Source organism: Squalius cephalus, assembly GCF_949319135.1.
Source record: "Squalius cephalus genome assembly, chromosome: 2".
NCBI classification, from domain to species: Eukaryota; Metazoa; Chordata; class Actinopteri; order Cypriniformes; family Leuciscidae; genus Squalius; species Squalius cephalus.
Genome location: NC_137123.1, coordinates 36,065,507 through 36,089,148, shown reverse-complemented (window position 1 = coordinate 36,089,148; position 23,642 = coordinate 36,065,507). Strand labels below are relative to the sequence as shown.

At 36.8% G+C, this 23,642-nt stretch overlaps 1 protein-coding gene and 1 long non-coding RNA gene across 2 annotated transcripts; both read left to right on the top strand.

Annotated features, from left to right (window-relative positions):
* Nucleotides 1-1,973: 1,973 nt before the first annotated feature.
* On the top strand, nt 1,974-9,909 carry LOC307174140 (uncharacterized protein). The gene is made up of 8 exons (XM_079897841.1): nt 1,974-6,066; nt 6,176-6,290; nt 6,544-6,647; nt 7,354-7,407; nt 7,559-7,942; nt 8,171-8,221; nt 8,314-8,700; nt 9,301-9,909. Exons 1-7 carry the CDS (start codon nt 5,868-5,870, stop codon nt 8,400-8,402), a joined length of 996 nt encoding a protein of 331 aa, XP_079753967.1. The 5' UTR covers nt 1,974-5,867; the 3' UTR covers nt 8,403-8,700; nt 9,301-9,909.
* Nucleotides 9,910-10,016: 107 nt separating this feature from the next.
* Nucleotides 10,017-15,292, top strand: LOC307174150. Its single transcript, XR_013823957.1, has 4 exons — nt 10,017-13,143; nt 13,408-13,561; nt 13,770-13,923; nt 14,033-15,292. It is a non-coding gene; the product is annotated as an uncharacterized lncRNA (long non-coding RNA).
* Nucleotides 15,293-23,642: the final 8,350 nt, after the last annotated feature.

Genomic DNA, 23,642 nt, shown 5'->3' with positions numbered 1-23,642 from the left:
ATTATATTTATTAAATTATTGTGGTATATCACTTTCTTGACAAGGTAACGCAAGGTATCATTATAAAAATGTACATTAAAAAAAAAATTAAAAAAATAATATACATTTGTGAGCGTGCCAAGCCCGCGAAACCTGGCAGCGGGCATATATAAGAAGGGGTTGTGACCACCGCGCGCAGAACCCGGTTTTCATTCCAAGTGGACATCCATATTCAACTACATTTCTGAGGTAAAGTACTTTTTACTTAACCGATGTAGGTAAATTACTTTTAAAACATACAAACCCCATACAAAGGTAAATGACACTTAAAACTTTGAAGAAAGTAAATAATAAAATCTAATTATAGCACATAGGCTACTGTAGGCCCCTACTCAGGGTATACAGATAAGTAAGTAAGATAAATAACGGCCGCTTTCACCTAATAAACATTTTTAATTGTCACAAAATGTATTAACTGTGTTTTCCAGTAAATGTACCACTACTTTTCACATAAACAATGGTTTTCCGGTTGTTTTCCCGTCCGCTATAAATGCCGTTACGTCTGTGACGTCATTTGGGATAGAGAAAATCCGCTCATATTGAAATTTACTTTTTTGAGTTTTTTTTTTTTTTTTTGTCTGTGATGTTATCGTTACTGTAAAATAAATCAATTATACAATTATTAATAATACTATCTTTACGTTGTATGGAAAGCGCGTTATTGTGGCTTGGCTGCGAGCGCTGGTGGTGTACGCGCAGCGCTCACGCGCTTGCAGCCAAGCCTATGAGAGCGAGAGACGTGCATGGCTTATAAAGATGAGGTCAGATTTGCCATCCGTCTGTCTGTCATATTATTAATACCACTACATCTAATAATATTTATAAATATAAACATTGTTAAATAAATATTGTTTTATTAATAACAATAATTATTATTGTATTTTATTAATAATACATTAATAATAATATTTTATTTAAATTATTATTGTCACCGTGTTAATAATATTATTATTTTCTTTTTTTCAGTATATATTGCAGTCTGATTATTGTAAGTGATAAATCTAGCAGTCATCCAGATTAGTCAAAAATCATTGCATTAATTCGTACAGATATCTCTCTCTCATATTCAGACATGTTTCTTCTTTCTCTTCCCTTTCCTTGTGTCAACAGCAGCTACAACACCCCCAAAGGCTCTTTTAAGAGCCCTAGCACACAGCGACTTTGTATTTTGTAAGTATGTTTTGAATGCCTACCAGATATTTAAGTTATAAGTCAGATACTGGCCTGACTCATATAGATTTCATGATTCAATTTGATTCACAAGCTCATGCAGTTTCTGATCTCTTTTTCGATTCATGATACAAATGCATTCACCTAAACCAACCCAATGATTATCTTTTTTTATTTATTAGATTTTACATCGTTCCTCCTGCCCTCCTCCATTATCATACATCAGAGTCACCAGTAATGCCTTTACAAATTAAACGGATATCTTAGAAAACAATCTACTGTAGCATTATTTCCGATTTAAAATGTTCACAATGATCATTAATGAATAAACAATCCATGTCAATTCATACAGTATGCAGTGTCTGACTACTAATGTTTTTGTTTTTTTAAACTTTGTTTATGTGTCATCAGCAGCACCCCAACTCTCAACTACTGTCAACCCAACGACTCTTTTGGCATCTTTGGCTTTTTTTCTTGTGAGTATATTTTTTGACTGAGTATCAGATACTTTTAGTATTTGTATTTAGTTCAAACAGATACATCATGCAGCAATAATAATTTGTCTTAAGGATTTAAATAACTTGTTTTTTATAATTATAGTATATTATTATATTATACAATTTTATATACATATTCATTTTTTTTATTCAAAAATTAATTAATTTAATTAATTAGCAATAAATCATATTGATGTTTATTTGATTTTATTTACTGATTTTTAAACAAATATTTGCAATAGGCTTGCCACGATATAATACCGGTTATGAGGAACAAAATCGACAGAGATGGGAGCAAGTAACGCATGTTAAAGTCAAAACAAAAGTCCTTACTATCAAGTCTCAAGTCCCAGTGTACAAAAAATGCAGTTCCTGCTAAGGATCAAGTCAAGTCACAGTACCAATAAGTTTGCGGGCACTTCCGAGCTTATGTTTGTTTATATTATTTAATGTGCTTATTTTGCTTGCAATTTTGCAAATGAAAGGTTTGTTGTATTCTTCATACAGCACTAAATAAGTGTCTTTATACAATTAAAATAATGTATATTGTGGGAAATACACTTGTCCCTTCATTTTATGTCTAAACGTCTGGAAACTTGACCTATGTCTTCAATATTGGGATATAAAAAAGTTACATATTTAATTATAATCGTCACACAACTTTATCCGTAAACATGTTTTATTAAACTGTATTGTCAGTACCCTACATTAAAAATTAATTCAGGCTTTTGTTTGTCATTAAAAATAATGGAGACCGATTAAAAAAAAGTTTTACAAGTGATTTCTTATACTTTTGCTCCATCTAATGGACAAAATGAGTACTATAGACTTAATACGGCTAATAGTTTGTAATTATAATTATTATAATATTGCTGTTAGCCCAAACAGAACAAAACAAGTTGAGATAAATAAAGATATTAAATATAAAAATTTAATAAAAAATGATTGGCAGCATTTTTAATCTAATCTTTTGGATATATATCAGGTACAGTACATGCGTGTTTTTTCTCTAAAAAAAAGACAAACAAAGGAAAAAGGTTTGACATTAATTGCACTGAACTACACAATATTAACAATTATTTTTATCTATCTCTTATTTTTGTTTTTCAGGAGCATTTTCCAAAATCATCATTTTTATCAAACAATAACAATATACCTGTACATATAAATCTTTATATAACCAAATACATAATATATAATACTGACAATAACACACACATACCACAATGTCTTACTGGACTAAAAGGAGAAAGACTATGGCCAGTGTACAAGAGATAGAAAGAGATATTTTAGATGAATACAAAACACAAACTGAAAACACTGAGGAATCTGTTCATGGTCACAAATGTCAAGACTCTGAAAGTATAGATCTCACATCTTCTTGTAATATAGTTTCCTCTCTTTTGTCCCCACATGAGAACTCATGTGATCTGGAAAAAAACACAGATGCTGATTTCTTCTGTGATTCTGACAATCTCTCTGATCCTGGTAGTATCCAATCAAATGAATCTGATAGCAGTAGCAACAATTCACTTAATCAGTTGCAAACTAAACTGCAAACATGGGCAGCATCTTTTTTCATCCCTCTAGTAGCTCTAACAGCACTATTGGCAATCCTAAGATCAGAATTTCCTGATTTGCCCAAGGATGCAAGGACTCTTCTTGGTACACAGACAAAGGTACCCGTAGTAAAGATTTGCAATGGTGAATATTACCATTTTGGACTGGTAAATGGCTTGCAAAACATATTAGGTAGGATCTCCAATATTGCTGAAAATTTAAAAACTCTTGCTTTGCAGTTTAACATTGATGGCATCCCCCTGTTTAAAAGCTCCAGAACACAATTTTGGCCAATTCTTGCAACAGTTGACTGTGATGAAACACGATCTCCATTTGTAGTTGGTTTGTTCTGTGGCAGTAGTAAACCGAGCTCACTCAGGGAGTATTTGAAAGATTTTATTGCCGAATTAAAATTTGTTTTGCAAGAAGGCATTGTAAAGAATGGTACTCATTTTAAAGTTGTTGTCTCCTCCTTTATTTGCGATGCCCCTGCACGAGCATTCATCAAAAATGTCAAGTCTCACAATGGCTATTTTGGTTGTGACAAATGTTCCCAGACTGGAGTATGGTGTAATAAAATGACATATCCTGAAACAGATGCTCCACTGCGTACTGACATGGATTATGAAATGATGACAAATGAAGAACACCATTTGAACAGTAGTTTAAGCCCTTTACACGAACTAGTAAAAATGGTAACCCAATTCCCGTTAGACTACATGCACACCTGCTGTCTTGGAGTAATGAGGAGGTTAATTCAAATGTGGATGAAAGGGAAAAAGCTTAGAACAAGGTTGTCATCACAGCGTATAGCAGAGATTTCTGACAGACTTGTTGCTCTCCGTTCTTTTATGCCTCAAGAGTTTGCCAGGAAACCTCGTTCTTTGACAGATGTGGATAGATGGAAGGCCACAGAGTTCCGCCAGTTCATGATATACACTGGTCCCGTTGTGTTAAAAGGATGTGTTGAATCCGCAATTTATGACAACTTTCTTCTCTTTTCTATTGGCATGTTTCTGCTGCTTAGTCCCGGCCTCTCTGATTCAATGATTGAATTTGCTAAAAAGGCTCTGTTGTCATTTGTAACACATTACATCAGATTGTATGGCACAGACGAAGTAGTTTTCAATGTCCACCAGGTTATCCATCTTGCAGACGAGTATAAAGCATTCGGCCCTCTTGATAATATAGCGGCATTTCCATATGAAAATTACCTGGGTGAACTGAAACGATTGGTTAGAAAACCAGATTGTCCTTTACAGCAGGTTGTCAAAAGACTTTCAGAAATGCTTCCAAAAGAATCTCATCAATCTAATCTGTCATCAAGTTCAAAAGAGCTAAAAAAGGTGCATTTCTCAGATTTTGTTTTGTCACCCAAACAAGGAGACAACTGTATCAAAATCGACACAGACATAGCCATAATTAAGGATATAATCAAACAGAATGAAAGCGTTCATATAGTGTGTCAGAGGTTCCAAAAAACAGAATCATTTTACACTTATCCATGCGACTCCTCTGCACTTGGATGTTATAGAGTCTCTGTCTTGCAAGAAAAGACTGAAATAGTACCTTTGTCCAGTGTAAAACACAAGTACGTACTTCTTCCTGAAAATGATAATGGGTTTTTTGCAATACCCCTTCTCCATTGCAGATAGTGTTTGTTCAGCAGAGTGAGCACAGATGTAGTGTCAGGCTTTTGGAAATTATTTTAAATTTAAATAAACATAAAATATTGAAAAAGTTGAAATAAATCCTATAGGGTTATAGGATTCTATCATCATTTACTCACTCTCATGCTCCAAACCCATACGACTTTTGTTCATCTTCATAACACATATTAAGATATTTTTTTAACGAAATCTGAGAGATTTGGGTCACTCCATTGACAGTCCAGATAACCAAATCTTTCTAGATCCAAAAATGTCATAACATAGATTACACCTCTCAATTCAATTTGTGTTTGTAAAAGTAACTTCAAACACACTGGAACAATCCTCATTGGTGGGTTACGCACAAATACAAGCACTTGGGTGTATGCAATGCACTGTACATCTGTTTTAATCAATGTCTATTATGGCTAAATTAAATCTGTCCATCATATATAGCATTTAAGTCTTTTCAGAAGACTTAGATTAAACCTCTTGATTCATACTGATTCGTTTTTAATAGTACGATGACATTTTTTGATCTAGAAAGTTTTGGTTATCTGTACTGTCATTGGAGTGACCAAAATCTCTCAAATTTCATTAAAAAATATCTAAATATGTGTTTCTAAGATGAAAGTGAGTAAATCATGACAAGATTTTCGGGTAAACCCTTTGAAAGTTTGTTGAGGTGAGGTGACATTGTGAGAGAAGGGAATATCACTCATTTTCTTCCTGCTCATTAAAATAAAAAGATACTTTAATTTAACACACCCACTCTTTCTGTTATTTTCACTGCATACAAATAAGTACATTGCATTACATACAAATAAATTAATTCATGCCTGACTTACTCCACTGTGATTGGTATGGGTAAGGGAGCTGAACACGCAGCAACCCAGAACTAATCACAGCTGGGGTCAACATTTCTCAAATTTCTTATCTTTCCCAGACAATAATGGATAAAGTGAATCAGTATACATTAATAGAATTTCCTGACAAAAGCACAGATGTTGTCCCAGACAATTGGCTTTTTGGACAAAAGTGCTACTGGCCAAAATACACTCAAGAAAAATTAAAGGTGGCAGTAAAGAGACAAGAGCCTGTACAAGCTGGATGGAAACTATTTGAGCCTGTGCGATTGCTTAAAAAGTGTGGTAAGAATGTTTTTCTTTTTTTTTATATTATTTATTTTATTATCTCAATGCACTGATAACTATACATGCTTTGCTCAATCGTATATATTATTTATATCTATATTACTAGAAACACTAGAAAAAGCACAGAAGATGCTTAAAAAGTATGTGGACTGTGATATCCACACGTCGGAAATAACTTCTGACGAAGAGGGCCATAATGAAAGAATAAAAAGAAAGAAAAGGTAATTTAAGGTTTAATGATAATAAATATCAAAGACTTTTATAGGTGTTGTCGGTAACGCTTTAGATTACAGCCCGGAAAGTACTGCGGAATTAAGACAAATTTACAGCGTATATACTTACTTTATAGGTCCACTATAATTACCGAAAGTTACATTGTAAAATCGCTTTAATTACGCAGTACTTTCCGGGCTGTAATCTAAAGCGTTACCGTGTTGTCTTATTGAGAAATAATTTTACTGTTTCCCTTTACAGGCCTAATCCACGCTTCCTAAACTTCACAGAGAATGATTCTGACCAGGATGTTAATGCACCAAAAAAATCACGGCTCCCAGCTGCCCCCGTAATTGACATTCCAGGTATTATGGAAGTCTAATTAAACTGTTTTTGTAGTTAATTTTAAGAAAAAACTCTTCATGATCATATGTCCCTGAATTTCAAGGCGATTCAAATCTTTAAAAAAAAAAAAAAAAAAACTTTAAAAGTAAATTCCCATTGAATTTAATTTGAAATGCACTGAACCTGTCATAAAATTGGATGGACATATACAGTATATATGGGTTTGTGAAATGGAGCGGCCTTACGGGATGCTGGTCAGGGGCTGTAGCGGTCACTGGATGCTGGTCAGGGGCTGTAGCGGTCACTGGATGCTGGTCAGGGGCTGTAGCCGACACTGGATGCTGGTCAGGGGCTGTAGCGGTCACTGGATGCTGGTCAGGGGCTGTAGCGGTCACTGGATGCTGGTCAGGGGCTGTAGCCGACACTGGATGCTGGTCAGGGGCTGGAGCCCCTGTAAAAAACTCACAGTAAATGATGAGCAGCTCAGCATAGTCTATATATTGGGCCAGAGAAAACTGTATTCTTTTCTCAGGCATCCTTGAACGAACGGTTAATTTAACCCGTTTCGAAGTGTCCTTAACAGCAACATCATTGAAATCCACTAATTGAGAAAGTTCACAAAAGTCCGCCTTTATTGATTATCAAACATGACTGAATGAATTCAAAGCACACAATTGTATTACGCAAAACCCTGCTGTTAATTTAACTTGATCATAATTATTTCAGAAAGTCACATGATCTTTGAGACCAGTCCAGCTGTCTCAAGCCTCTATTCACTAGGTATGTGTTGCAATGTTATTCTTTAAAAAAAATGTTTTGCCTCTTTTACATTGTATCACAGCTGTTATAATTGCACTTCCAGATCCACAAATCCTGTAATATCCTTTTAGAAATTTATTTAGTCTATAAATAAACTGCACATTTTTCTCAGAAAATCCACACAGGGTACACCAGGGCGGACACCAGGGATCACACCAAAACACGAACACCGAAGCACACCTGGACACACACTACGGCGGACACCAGGGATCACACCAAAACACACACAACGTAGGACTCCTGGGGACACACTACGACAGACACCAGGGATCACACCAAAACACGAACAACGGAGGACACCTGGGCACACACTACGACGGACACCAGGGATCACACCAAAACACGAACAACGGAGGACACCTGGGCACACACTACGACGGACACCAGGGATCACACCAAAACACGAACAACGGAGGACACCTGGGCACACACTACGGCGGACACCAAGACGCAAACCACGGAGCACACCGGGGCACACTGACTGAACTGGTCAATGGTAATGATCAAAGCTATTTTTTCTATTTTGAAAACAGTTATTTGAAACTTTTTATTAGACCATTAAGTTTCCTAGGGGGGAGATTTATGTTGATTTTATGTTCTTTCTTAATTTTGGAAGACATTATTCTTTTAGGTGGGACTTACAGGCTAAATGTAGGCTACTTATTCACTATAAATGTTGACATCCATCCTAACTTTTCCTGCAATGTCACTTTTTTTTTTAAAGAGAGATACATGAACCACAACTCCAGTCCGACTGTCTCAGACATCTTTTCAGGTGATTCTTCAAACTGCTAACCTCTTTAAGACTAATTGTTTTACAGGTGAGTTTTAAGTGTATGAAAAAAACTGTTGTGTTGTTTTCTTCAGAAAATCCAAGTAGAGCACAACAAACACAGAATGAACATACCAACGGTAATAAATCAAAAACAAAAATTCCATTCCAATTTAAACAGTAAACCTGTTCTGCTGATGGTGATTATTAATGAACTAGTAGAGTTTCTCTCTCTTAATACAAATAAAGTATTAATATATTTATTTACTTTATTTGTAGAGTTGTCTCCTTTCAAGAGGAATGTGTTAAAAGCTCTCCTGGAAATTAAGGCAGAGCTGAAAGAGCAGAGGGCAATGATCCAAAAATTACAGGGAGTCCCTCTACCTCAACCAGAAATAGGATGCAGCTTAGGTTTACCTTTACAGTCTCTAGAAGATTTTGATGCTTTGGAGAGGTTGGACGAGACAGAAAAAAACAGATTGGTAAATCTTGTAATGCAATTACACTTAACCTACGCTGTTTGGGAAATATGGAATTTGATTTAATATCCAGGTCTTGATAAGTATGGAAAAAAGAAAACAAAGATTATTGTTTCCAGACGATTGCCCATATTCAGTTTTCATTAAAACAGAAACCATTAGAGATGACTGTACTATACCAAACATAATGCTGAAAATAATGCTGTAGAAACATTTACACTGATATGGTTACTGTAGACTTTGTCAGTTTGAACGAGTCAGGCCATTCTCTGTTGATCTCTCACCTATAGAACTTCACTGGATGTTTTAATTTTTTGGCACCAATCTGAGTAAATGCTAGAGACACTTGTCTGTAAAAATCCCAGGAAATCCACAGAAATAGAAATACTCAAACTAGCATTTGACACCGGAAGCAATCATTTATGTTTGCAAAAAAACAAAACACACACACACAAACACACACACGCACGCACGCACACACACACACACACAAACACAGTCTAGAGTCTGTGGATGGAAATACTTTGATGAGAGATTCACAGAGAATGGCAAAAAAAATTGGGAAATGGGAATTAATGTGAACACTGATCTCTTTTTTATTAGTTTTTCCAGCTGTCACTTCTGGGTGGTCATAAACTGGAAGACACAGTAAGGAAAATGTTGAGCCACATTTTGACAAACAATCTGGCTTCATCATTTAACTGGGCAGGACGTGGACAAAAGAGGAGCTTCGAGACCTCAAATCTCTCGAAGATAATGTTCCGTAAGTAATAGACTAACTACTAAAAGAGCTTTTCACACTATCTTTGTTTAACAGTTTTGCCAAATCATTTAGGAAACTCCCCTGCAGTCAATAATTGTATCTCTTAAAACTCATCTTTGATCACCAAAAAGAAAAGGCAAAAGTCAAAGCCCTATGCTGCAATGCGAGTTTAATTTTGTTCCATAATGTTTCAGGTGCATTGAGAAGTACAGCACAAGGTAAAGAGGCTTCCAAGGCAGACTTTTCTGAGGCAGTCAAAAAATGGTTGCGTTACGCTCCAGACAGAGATGGTGGCAGTGGCAGAAGATCATCTGTTATTTAATTGTTAATTTTTTTGTGTCAATCTAAATTAATTACAGTTATTATTATATAGTATATAGTATTGTTATATAGTTTAGGTAATAATTTGTGTATCTAATATCTGTAATTACGGTGACGCATTGCTGCCACTTACATAATATTATTTTTTCCCCTCAATTATGTTGTAATAACGAGATCTTATGTCGTTTTAACGACATCTTTTCTCGTAATAACGAGATCTTATGTCGTTAAAACGACATCTTTTTCTCGTAATAACGAGATGTTATGTCATTAAAACGACATCTTTTTCTCGTAATAACGAGATGTTATGTCGTTAAAACGACATCTTTTTCTCGTAATAACGAGATGTTATGTCGTTAAAACGACATCTTTTTTTGCCCTTTTTTTGCCCTTATAAGGACATGTGTAGTCATGTACAAAATATGCATTTATCCACATAAAATTGATCACACGTTCAAAAAGCTTAAGCAAATAGTAGCAGCCCCCAATCATGCAAAATTAATCAATAAGGCCCTTTTTTGAAAATATATTTTAAATAGGCCTATAAGTTTTTTTATATATATATTATATAAGATTTATTTTTGTTAATAGGCTATATCTTCATTCATTACCTAGAGATATAATTAACCAAAAAGTAGTCAAAACACATCTAACAGAAAATTTTACAACATTGTGTTCTTATTTTGTTTAATTAACGAAATGTCAATCTTCGTCTTTATAACAGAAGATACAATACAATACAAAAATCTTCTAGATACAGCCTACAATCTTCACATGTATAATGGATTGTCACCTTAAACAGTCCTTTGTGTGGTGGAATAAGCAATGATATATATAAATATATGGTTAGTATCTTAATTTAAATTTAAATTTTATTTTATTATTTTATTAGTTTATTAATTATGCTAACTCAACTAATTAAATGTGAAGAGCTGGATACTAGTTACTAATGAAATAATGTCAGATATTAAATGTAGGCTATTGATTAGAGTTGCCATAGACTAAAGGATTTTTCTAGACTAGTAGTCATTCATTTAAGCAATTAGAACTAATCGCACGTTTATATTCAATGCTGGGTGCATGTACGCTATAGCCTATATTCCGCGCTCAAGCGCATGCATAAAACTTGCCGCAAAGCGCCGGCAAAAGTATGCTAATGATATGATAAATGTATCTGAAAAAAAAATAACGAAGCATTTTAATTGTTTATTAATGAACTATTATTTTCTAAATCAGTGTAGGCTGCCTGCATACGTATCTCCATACATCTCCGCTGTAATGTATGAGCCTTTCATACGGACAGGATTACATAATCAGATGGTAGTCTATAGCCTACCGTATATGCTTTCGATTGGATTTTTTTTCGTTGGTGGACATTTTTTTGTATAAACTTTATAGTTATATTTCTCATGTTTGTGACTGTGAGGCTTGTCTATACACTGTTTTCCAGTTCATTTTTGAGGCGCGCTCCAATTCACAGAGATCATGAAAGCGTGCCCTGTTCGTTTTATTTTATTTTACAAAAGCACACCGTTTTCTTGTTGTTGTGAGTTTACCCAAATAAAAGTAGTTGCGACTTATGTATTATTATTTTCTGTATGACCAGAAATGGAGTATTTTAAGTTGTTTCCACTGTTGATGGGAAAATGCGAGTGATGCCACCGGCGCCTCCATCCATGTCATATTGCGCGCTCCACACTCCGCACAAACACTTGGATATGCGCTTCATAACAGCAAACATTTATCTAGGTTAACGTTAGAGCGAGCGGCCATGCCAGACGGATAATCCTCTTCATGTTTAACTAATCAAATTCTGTTGCATTTTATTGCGCCAGTTTGAAAAGGGCGGCTGAAACACTTAGCCTATACAGATAAATGCCCAACGCTGGTGTTTTTCTTTAAACAAATTCGTTTAGGCTTTAAAATAAATATTGTTTATGGGCTAATTAATGCCACAATAATTTGTTTATTTTATTGGCTACTTGTATTTTTCATTTTTGTTTTGCATTGAATACCATTGAATATTTGCATTGAATGCATTGAATATTTGCTGTGCACCGCAATGCCATCCTCCCATAGAAAGACACGTTAAGAGCCACCTATTTTCTTTATAATAAAGGGTTTCTGTGGAAGGACAACATATTCTTTATTACTGAAGCTTTTTCTTTATTATAAGGGTGTATTATTCCATTAAAAAAGTACTGTTTATAAGGTGACAATCCGTTATACATCTTGAAGATTTTTGTATTGTATTGTAGGCTATCTTCTGTTATAAAGACGAAGATTGACATTTCGTTAATTAAACAAAATAAGAACACAATGTTGTAAAAAATAAACAACTTAGGCTATGTTCTGTTAGATGTGTTTTGACTACTTTTTGTTTAATTATATCTCTATGTAATGAAGATGAAGATATAGCCTATTAACAAAAATAAATCTTATTAGGCCTATATAATATATCATATTAAAAAAAACATATAAAATATAAAAAAGCCTATATAAAATATATTTTCAAAAAAGGGCCTCATTGATTAATTTCATGATTGGGGGCTGCTACTATTTGCTTAAGCTTTTTGAACGTGTGATAAAGGCGCGATAGGCTGTCAATTTTATGTGGATAAAGGCATATTTTGTACATGACTACACATGTCCTTATAAGGGCAAAAAAGATGTCGTTTTAACGACATAACATCTCGTTATTACGAGAAAAATATGTCGTTTTAACGACATAAGATCTCGTTATTACGAGAAAAAGATGTCGTTTTAACGACATAAGATCTCGTTATTACGAGAAAAGATGTCGTTTTAACGACATAAGATCTCGTTATTACGAGAAAAAGATGTCGTTTTAACGACATAAGATCTCGTTATTACGACATAATTGGGGGAAAAAAATAATATGTATGTGGCAGCAATGCGTCACCGTATGTAATAACTAATCTGTATAGGCCAACATGTTTCTCAATTGTTAAAATACTGATAAATTGTGTATACTTTGAGTTGTTAAATTAATTATAAGTATATTATATGTTTATTGAAATTATATTAAAAATATTATATGTAATATTACAGTATAACACTCTTGGCTTTTTACTGAAATATTTAAGGTTTAAACATTTTTAAATTACCCCAGGCTGTTTCAGTGAGAAAAGTTCTATAGGGTAAATAATCAACTAAATGAGGTAGGCTACAAATATAATGTTACATTGCTTGTAGTTATAATTGTTTGAACTATTATGCTAACAGATATTGTGGTCAACAATATATTTTATTTATTCATTTTATTTCTCTAGGTCTATTTTTAGGTATTTGCCAGCAATGAGACTGACACCATACAGCAGAGTTATTCGTTCCACTTAAAGGTATTTATGCATGCATGTATATCTATACTTGTTTACTTATTAATGCTAAATGGTTCAGGGGCTCAACAACTTTAGGCATGCAAGTTTTTTTTAAACAAAAATCTCATTTTAACCCACTACCTATTATACATGCATAGCAGCAAATATAAATAACGACAAAAGCAATAGCCTACTTTGTGTGAAAAAACAACAACTTTTCAACCATTGTGGTTTACCTGACCGTTTTTTCTTTGTGAGGAAAAACTGTGTCTTTGTACTTTGCAGGATTTATAGGTTGATTATATCTCAAAAGCTCATCACTCACTTGACCAGTGGATTTGGATTTCAGCCGTGCAGGTCGTAGGAATAGACGAGATGGTGGAAGACAACTGAGAGTTCGTAGGAAGCGTCATAGGAAGCATAGGAACTCGAACTTGAGGTAGGCTATTCTAGACAAAACATACACATTTTTTTTAAACAAAAATCTCATTTTAACCCACTACATATTATACATGCATAGCAGCAAATATAAATAACGACAAAAGCAATAGCCTACTTTGTGTGAAAAAACAACAACTTTTCAACCGTTGTGGTTTACCTGACCGTTTTTTCTTTGTGAGGAAAAACTGTGTCTTTGTACTTTGCAGGATTTATAGGTTGATTATATCTCGAAAGCTCATCACTCACTTGACCAGTGGATTTGGATTTCAGCCGTGCAGGTCGTAGGAATAGACGAGATGGTGGAAGACAACTGAGAGTTCGTAGGAAGCGTCATAGGAAGCATAGGAACTCGAACTTGAGGTAGGCTATTCTAGACAAAACATACACGCTGATTGGTCGTTCTTAAATGAGCGCGGGCTGAATGAACCAATGACGCTTATCTATTTTTATTTTATTTGATATTCTCCAGCTGAATGCAGATCTCCAGATGCTGACCTGGAACTACAGATGTAGCCTACTACTGTACACCACACCAACCTCTCTGCTTTTGCAGATGGCTTATTACTATCATGTTAAGGTATTATAATAGCAAAACTGAGCACCTGTGACAGTTTTTTTTTTTTTTTTTTTTTGGAATTGCAAACTTTTTTCTCTTTTTGTCTCCAACAACACAAGTTACACCTTTTTGGACAAATTTTGCATATATAGATTGCTTGGAATACAAACAATATTGCATGTCCGATTGAAATGCGAAAAGATTTAGCAAGTGTGAACTGCAAAAAAAACAAAAACAAAAATACATTAAATACGAATTTTACAAATCCGTTTGTGGTTCCTACTCGAATCGCATTTCTCAAAATCTTCTGAGTCTGACTGCTCTGGCCTTAGCTCTCTACGTGCAAGATTACGGAAATCCCAAAAATGCACTTAACATTAACGCGCGAGAACACTACGTGCTACTTAAGAGTCGCTGTCCATTTGCGAAGTCCTGAAAATGATATAATCGTATCCGTGAACGTTTAACCTAATAATCGTCATCAGATGTGTATTAGCAATCAAGACAAGTGTATATAAAGCACTACATGATTTACTATTACTCCAGAGCACTCGTAGATCTACGATGATTTACGATGATTTTGCGAAACAGACATATTAGTAATATATTAAAGGATTAGTTCAGTTTCAAATAAAAAATTCCTGACAATTTACTCACCCCCATGTCATCCAAGATGTCCATGTCTTTCTTTCAAGGTTTTTGAGGAAAACATTACAGGATTTCTCACCATATAATGGAGCAAATGTTATACCACGTACTGGACATTGAAGTACGCCACCCACGTACTAAGTATTTATTCACGTGAAATTTCTCGGTACTAACAACACATATGAGATCATTAAACGACAAATTAAACCCAATGTACTAATCGATTGCTGTACACGGTATTTAATTATTATTTGTTATTTAACACATATATCTACAAACTCCACTGTCAACGGTTTTGCTATAATAATACATCATAGGCTATAATACTGTATGTAATTATAAATGTCAAGGACATTTTGTACATTGAATTGCATTTGGTTGAGGCTTAGAAAGAATGCCTGAATGTGGAATGTCTGTGTATTTTGAGTGTAAATGCTTTTTTCTATATTACTCTTAGGGTTTGTATACAGAAGATTTAAAAATGTATTTGTAAATGTATATTTTGTATAAATAATAAAGCAATGTTAACTGAATGTGACGTGTGTTTAATAAATGATTACCTATACAGACTAATTTATCAAATAAGTGATAGATTTTTAAAACAAGTAGAAAATGTGTTTATAATAACGCAATTTACACAATTGAAATGCAACATCCTTTTAACGTTAGGTAAGCAAACCAATTAGATCGATTTTATGTTGATTCTATAACGTAATTTCAACAACTTGAAATCAACATCGTTTCAACGTTAGGAAAGCAAACCAATTGCGTTGATTTTCCGTTAGTTTTGAATGGCGTGTCTGACGTTGATTCAACGTTAATTCGATGAGCAAAGTGATGCCGGATCAACGTCGGAGATCAACGTTGTTTCGATGTCACGAGAAACGTCGTTTCCACGTTGATTCAATGTCAGTTTGCTATCTGGGAAGAGCGCTGACTTTGTATGTTTGACTGAATTGTTTGCTTTATTTGTAGCTTATAGCTTCTTATACCTTTTACTTATACTTTTATTATGGCTAATATTGATCAAACTGAAATTTAACAAAAAGAGACTGGGTTGAGTTTTGTCATTTTAAATTGTAATAATTGTATTTAAAAATTTAAAAACTGTAATGTTGTTTACTGCAAAATCTGTTGTTTAGTACAAATGCACATATTGCCTGGACCATATTAAAATGTTTAATGTTTTTATATTATATTTAAAACGAAAAGAGGCAGGTTTGTGTTTTATATTTAGTTTTTTTTTTAATAGGCAAACGTTATGTGCAGTGAATATAATCAATAGGCGTTGCATGAACCACATTTGTGTGGCTATCATGTTTAAGATTTCTTTAAATGAAAACGAAAAGAGTTAGTATGGTGTTTTATCACATATTTCGTTGTCTAAAATATACAGAGATAGCCGGAGCAGAGCGAGCTGAGTGACGCGCGCTGCGTCAGACGGTGGGCGGGGTTAGGATTTCCCAAGATTTTCCATGATGAAAGTGACCAATCATAAGAGGGTCAGTGCCCTCCTTGGTTTCCGCCCCCAAATTGTCAAAAGTCATGTAGACTCGAGCGAGCAGAAATCAGCTGAGCGAGCAGAAATCCACTGCGCGAGCAAAACAGCACTCCGCGAGCAGAAATCCACTGCGCGCGAGCAGGATTCCACTGTACAAGCAGAGTTAACCTATGAGAGTATGCCAGGCGCTCGCTCGCAGCTACCTGTACACCTCTCGGTTGTTGAATTTGTGCGCGAGTACTTTTATCATGCCAGCTGAAGGTTCATTTTTGCGCGCGTGAAATAACATAATGTGCTCGTGAGCATGTCTTACACGCTCATGACATTTGACTAAAAAATGACGCCATAGTTCTGCTCCTTAACGGCCCAAACGCTCCGATCATGTAGGCTACCGATCACGCACTGGAAAAGCTAAGTCCGCTCAAATAACGTGAAATTTTTCAGTAGTAGACTTCTGTTTACTGAGCAACAATGGTAAAATTACCTGCTCTGATCACATGCTCTGGTAATAATTGAGCTTTGTATGACTATACTTTATTTAGATAATTAGTCAAAAAATAAATCTGTTAAATCTGAGTATGTTGCATAGTCATAGAACTGAATGAAGAATAATACACTGATGTTTTATATTTTAAAGGGTACATAACATGCACAGTTTCACCTAATCTCATGTTAATCTTGAGTACCTATAGAGTAGTAGTGCATCCTTAATATCTCAAAAAAGTGTTTAGTTTTATTATATTTAGAAAAGAAAAATACAGCTTTCCGATTCTCTCCGGAAAAAGCCGAGGTCCTGGAGGCGGAGCTATAGAGTCAAGCGGTAGTGCTTTATTTCCAGCAAAAGACAGAAATCTGATCCAGTTGTACTTACATGAATGGGGTCTTTTATCACTGGGACCGCTCAGCGTTTTAATAGCAAACGATTTGCAAATCCAGCGTCGACCTGAGCCTTGTTAATAAAACATTCGTCACTGAAACGACCAGAACACACAACCGCACTTCCTACACTCCGTTGCAGCCCCGGAAAAACAAACTGCATCCACTGTTCCTGTAACACTGGGTTCTTTGGAAAACTGAACACGGTAAGCTTTCCCTCACATCCAAATACACACTTTTTTGGAGACATTCTTGAACAAATCTTATGCAGCGCTGCCGATGATTTCCTGTTGAAGCGCGTTGATGTGCGCGGTCTCACTCTCCTCTAGTCGACGTGCTCGCGGGCGAGCTTTTCCGAGAGAAATGCTCATATAAGGAGCTGCACTCTGATCTACGTCATTAGATCCACGATCTAAAAAAAACCAGCCGAAACTTGTACCAACCCGGAAGTAAGATTTTCAGCATAGAAATTCTCCGTTATTCGTCCAAAATATTTTTTTAAAACTTTGCCCATGTTTAGCATGAGAATCCATCTCTTTAACACTGTAAACAACTCTGAATACATGAAACACCATTGTACCCCCCCCCCTTTAATATAGGGCTATTTTCTGTCCAATTTGTGTGGACATTTTTCTTTTTTCCCCCTTTTTTTGTGTGTTGTTTAATTTAATTAGTGATTCTATATTTAAATATTGATGATTACAAGTTTGGGGGAAATGCGATTAATTGAGATTAATCACAGCAAATTGTCTTTCTTACATTTGAGCCCCTGCCCCTGATGAACTCTTTGCACATCCCTGGAGGTTAGTGAAGTAAAATAGGCTATGCAAGCTAGTCACCTTTTAAACTAATGAAAAGTTTCATTTGGATTTTAATGTTCAAAATATCTACAGGATAAAATAAATGAAAGTTCTGGTTACATGATGATGTATCTAAGTGCGAAAGTGTGTTACAGAAAAAAAGATCAGTAGTGCAGATGAGGGAGGAAAGAGTTTCATTTTTCCACTATAAATTTCTACCTTACATCTGAAAATTAACACAAAAGAAAAACATGAATAATCCTGTCCTAATCCTGTTTGTGACCAGTTCAAGGTACATGCTGCAATAATCATGCCTTCTGTTGATGGTATGTCTCAAAATGTCAATTTCTATCCACAAAACTTCATGGTTCAAGTCATGGTTTAAGGGGTTATTTAAAAAAAAAAAAAAAAAAAAAATCTTGCACCCCCGGACCCCCCCCCCCACCCAACCTCCGGCACGTAACAGCACCGCTGCTGGAAAAATTTATAGGGGAAACACTGCACACACACACACTGTTAGGGTTCGACTTGAAAATGGACTCCTCACCACAAATGCTGACGTCACTTGTTTACCATTTTCTCTCTTGTGCTCTCTCTTGCTCTGTTACCTCTAGATTTACTAATGTAGATATCTGCACAATCACACACGTGGAGTGCAATTAACTTTTTCTGACTGCCTGATGTGCCTCATTGTCATGCATGTAATTGTGTTTGATATGTAGTCTCTAGCCATTGGTAGCACTGATGTTGTCGTTTCTGAAAGATGGAATAAAAGAGATCGGTAGAATGGGAGGGTTGGCGGGGGAGGTACTGTCCCTTCAATGGATTTTCTACCGCTGCAGGACTGATGTAAACAAGCCAGGGCGGTAATGACACAGTTCCAGCAGTGCAGTTTCATCTCTGTGTTTATTAGGGAAAGTACTCCCCTCTAGTGGCGAATAAATACATTGCAAATGTAAAATTCCACACTGCTGGCTTGTTGATGATATATTTGCATTCTGCCTACCTCAGCCCCTATTCCAGTTTTTGAGGTCATGGGTTTATTTTCGCACATTCCATTATGCCTGGTTTATTTTAAGGGCTCAGGATTTTTTTTTTCTCAAAAGATCTTCCCTGAGCAAAGAAGGATTCCTAAAAATATGGAGTGCATAAACAGTGCTTAAAGTAATGAACATGAGCAATTTCTCTCTTTTTGATTTTTTTCTCTATAGTAAAACACTATTTATTATATATGTCTAAAACGCTTATAAACCTTCAAAACGTTTTTATTGCCATCATTTAAAGTTTGTCTTGACTAACCTTGCCATTGCATTTAAAAAATGAATGTAATTGAATAAATAAACTGAAAAATAAATGTACTATATTAATTGTATTGCTACATCCCTGGATTCAATTTACATTTCTGCATTCTGCTTTTCTACCTCAGTTGAATTCAATATAGGAATTGAATTGGAATTTTTAAGGGTGTATTCACACCAGGAAAGTCCGATAGGTTACTTGCTTTGGTCCGGATCAAATAGAATGTTGATTTTTTTTGTTTGGTACGGTTCGCATTCACACTGCTCTTTTTGCAAGTGAACCAAAATGTGTAAACAAAACCACACGTGTGCTAAGGTCGTCCATTCATTGGACAGGAATTCTCAAGCAGGGAAAAGCAGGAAGTGAACAAACAGGCTCAGCATGGAGATATTTCGTTATGTAATATTTGTTATTTTACTGATTTGGTGTTAGTAGTTATAACCCTGCACCATGTACTACTGGTGTTATTCTCTACAAACGCAATATGAAGAAACTAATGAGCATATGATACAATGTCATCTATACGATGTTGTAATTAGGATTTAGAGAAGGCGACGATGTGCTGCAAGACGGTTCCGGCGGAGAGAACAAGCTTTTAAATAATTTAAGCGCGATAAGACGCTCTGTCTGTGAATGTCCTGATGCACACACGGCGCGCAGAAAGACGCGCAACAGTATCGCGTGCACAGACAGCGCGCCGGAATTCTCTTTCTCTTTCATGCTTGAACGAACAATAATCCTCATAAGAGCAGTCAAATAAAAAGGCGCAGTTTTCTGCAATTGGGTCGGTTCATGTTCACACCGTAAACGAACCGTACCAGAGTTCGTTTGGAACCGTACCGAGACCACCTCTTCAGCTGTGTCTTGGTTCGATTGTTTGGTCCGCACCCGAGTTTGATTGCTGTATTCACACCTGCCCAAAAGCTCCGCACCAAGGGGTGAAACGAACTAGAGTTCGATTCAATCGAACCAAACAAGGCAGGTGTGAATACACCCTAAGACACTCTTAATTCAACTTTAAATGGCGCACAACTCTGGTGGCACATGGCACACTTTGTCCAGGGGTCTGTTTCAGAAAGGAGGTTAAGTGAAAACTCTGAGTATGTTAACCCTGAAATGAGGTAAACTCTGGGTTTTCTGTTTCAGAATGGGAGGTATGTTAAACCTGAGAAAGCAGAGTAAGTCAAGCCTGTTTCTGAAAGAGAGGTAACTTATACTCAGAGTCAGTTACTATAGTAACTTACTCTGTGAACCTAACCTGGTCGGGAGCAGGTTTTCTTCAGTAAACCCAGAGTTTCTATCGGTCTCCTCCCCTTTTTTAAAGAGGAAGTGGTGTTTAAACACCTCATTCATTCTTTCAGTGCATTTTTATTAATAAAATTAATATTTTATTAATAAATAAAATATTGCTATTTTTACTGCAGTTTTTTCTATTTTTTTAATAAGATGAAGTCTATATAACTCGTTAACTGGCAACTGAAAATACAGTAGTAGATTAGAGTTACATAATGTAGTTCTAAACAAATAAGAATACCTGTTTATACTTAGATTTAAACTTTGATTCTATCGGCTACTCCACATAAAAATGTGAAATAATCAGAATGTGTAGATTGTTTGATGTGTAGACACATAATATTAACATAACCTCTGTAGGCCTCTAAAATAGCCTGTATAAAAAATAACACATATGTAAACCTCTTACATTTTATGAAGGCCCTTGGATCTTCGGGAGTGACTGGCTCTGAAGTCCCTCCAGGAATTCCCTCAGCCAAAAATGCTGCTGCACTGCTAGACACTGGATGCTATTTAGTTATTTAATGTGTCAAATGTTTGTAAAGTCAGGTAGCCAACAGCCATGATATTCTCAAGCCTTACCTGATTGAATTATGTTTTTATATTTAATTTTCAGCTGCTGCCATGTTCTTTTAATTCCTGCAGGATTGCCCCTACATGAAAATTAAAAATAGGTTGAATAACATACTGTTCTTCCAGTTTCACCTCTGATATTATAACAGTTGGGTAAGTTACTTGTATTACTAACTACAACTGCCATCTTCAACTGTGTAATTTGATTAATGTAATAATGATTATATTTAGGAAGTATTGGTTTACTTATTGCTAATTACTAAATCCCATATCAACCTCAACCACTTGAACAATACAAGGAGAGACAAGAAACTGCACTTTTAATGCTTTCAAATGAACAATATACAATTGCATGAACTATTCTTGAATTGACCAAAGTGTGTAGAGGGAGAAGGTTACATTAAAAATATACCTTTTAAAAATGTATGTTAAATATACAGAATTGTTCTATAGTCTAATGCAATTACATCAGATTTTACTTTAAATTACAGAAGAATTAAGAGTAATCCCTTTAATTAAATTACAGTATTAATGTTCTAATACTGTAAAATTACAGTAATAATGTTCGTACTGGTGAGAAATATGAAGACCTCTTTTTGTCTGGCGCTGTTGCCATGGTGACTCATAATATCTGCGCTCCATTGATCATGGCTTTTTATAGTTGTGGTGCACGCGCTTAACTCAGAGTAGGTCAACTCAGAGTTGATTGAACTAACTCAATTCAGCTGTTCTGTAACCGAAAACGTCTCGGTTACTAATGTAACCCTCGTTCCCTGAAGGAGGGAACGGGAGACGTAACGTCGACGTGACAACGTAATTGGGATCACTTCAGGGAGCCCTATCAACTTCGAGTGTCTACAGAACGAGCCAATGAACGTTGGCGTGCGTGAATCGCGTCACGCGCCCCCGCCCCGCAGCGCGGGTATAAACAGGAAGCGGGCGCACGCACACATTGTTTTTCGACGTAACGTCGACGTGACAACGTAATTGGGATCCCATGGAAAACGCCACAGTTGCTGCCACATCCAGCGCCCTACGCAAGACTCTCAGACCCCCAACTGCTGGGGCGGAAGACCTGCGTAGAGGGAGTTCAACTGCTGTTCCATTATATTATATTATTCCATTATATAAGCTCCTCATGCACCTCCGGAAAGAAAGGACCTTGTACTGATATGCCCGCCCCTCGAACGCAAGGCGAAGAAACGGTCCGTGTCGAGGGAGAATCGAGACATGAAAGTACGCGTCCTTCAGGTCGATCGCTGCAAACCAATCTTGGGGACGGATGCATTTGAAAATGCATTTCTGCGTAAGCATCTTGAACGGTAGCCTGAGAAGGGACCGAGTCCAAGATTGGTCATAACCCACGCGCCCTATTGGGGCCCAGAGGTTTCAGAAATTGCTCTTTTTTTTGAAAATGTGGGTACCACATAAAGAAACATAAAGAAAAGGAAACAAAATATTCTCCACCCGGCCCTCCACCAGGGGAAGGAGTGGCGCCTTCACCATCTCCTGAAGAGCAACTTGATCCACCTCAGGGCCGCCCGTCTCAGGGTCGTTTGCACCGTCGCTTGCCTCCTGGTTTGGCAGCGGCCTGGATGTGCCGGATGGCCTCCGTCTGCTTCTGTGCGGCCGAGAACTGCTGGGCAAAGCTCTCGACCGCGTCGCCGAACAACCCAACCTGGGAAAGAGGGGCATCCAGGAACCGATATTTATCCGGATTATCTCATATCCGCCAGGTTGAGCCAAAGGTGGCGCTCCTGGACCACCAAGGTGGACATCGCCTGACCGACTGAACGTGCGGTTTCCTTCGTCGCCTGGAGGGCGAGGTCGGTTGCCACACGGAGCTCCCGGAGGAGCTCCACGGAGCTCACGGAGCTCTGGGTCAGAACCACCCTCGTTTATGTCCATGAGCGCCTGGGCCTGGTGGACCTGTAAGAGCGCCATGGCATGGAGGGCGGAAGCAGCCTGTCCACAGGCCTTGTAAGCCTTCGCCGTTAGACCGGACGAAAACTTACAGACCTTGGACGGGAGGCGTGGATTACCCCGCCAAGAGGAGGCGGACGCCGGACACAGTTGCATCGCGACGGCCCGCTCCACTGGGGGGGATATCCACATACCCCTTAGCTGCCCCGCCGTCGAGGGTGGCGAGGGGGGAGGAGCCACTAAGACGGCTTCGGGCACTATACGGTGCCTTCCACATCCTAGAAAGCTCCTCATGCACCTCCGGAAAGAAAGGACCTTGTACTGATATGCCCGCCCCTCGAACGCAAAACGAAGAAACGGTCCGTGTCGAGGGAGAATCGAGACATGAAAGTACGCGTCCTTCAGGTCGATCGCTGCAAACCAATCTTGGGGACGGATGCATTTGAAAATGCGTTTCTGCGTAAGCATCTTGAACGGTAGCCTGAGAAGGGACCGAGTCCAAGATTGGTCATAACCCACGCGCCCTATTGGGGCCCAGAGGTTTCAGAAATTGCTCTTTTTTTTTGAAAATGTGGGTACCACATAAAGAAACATAAAGAAAAGGAAACAA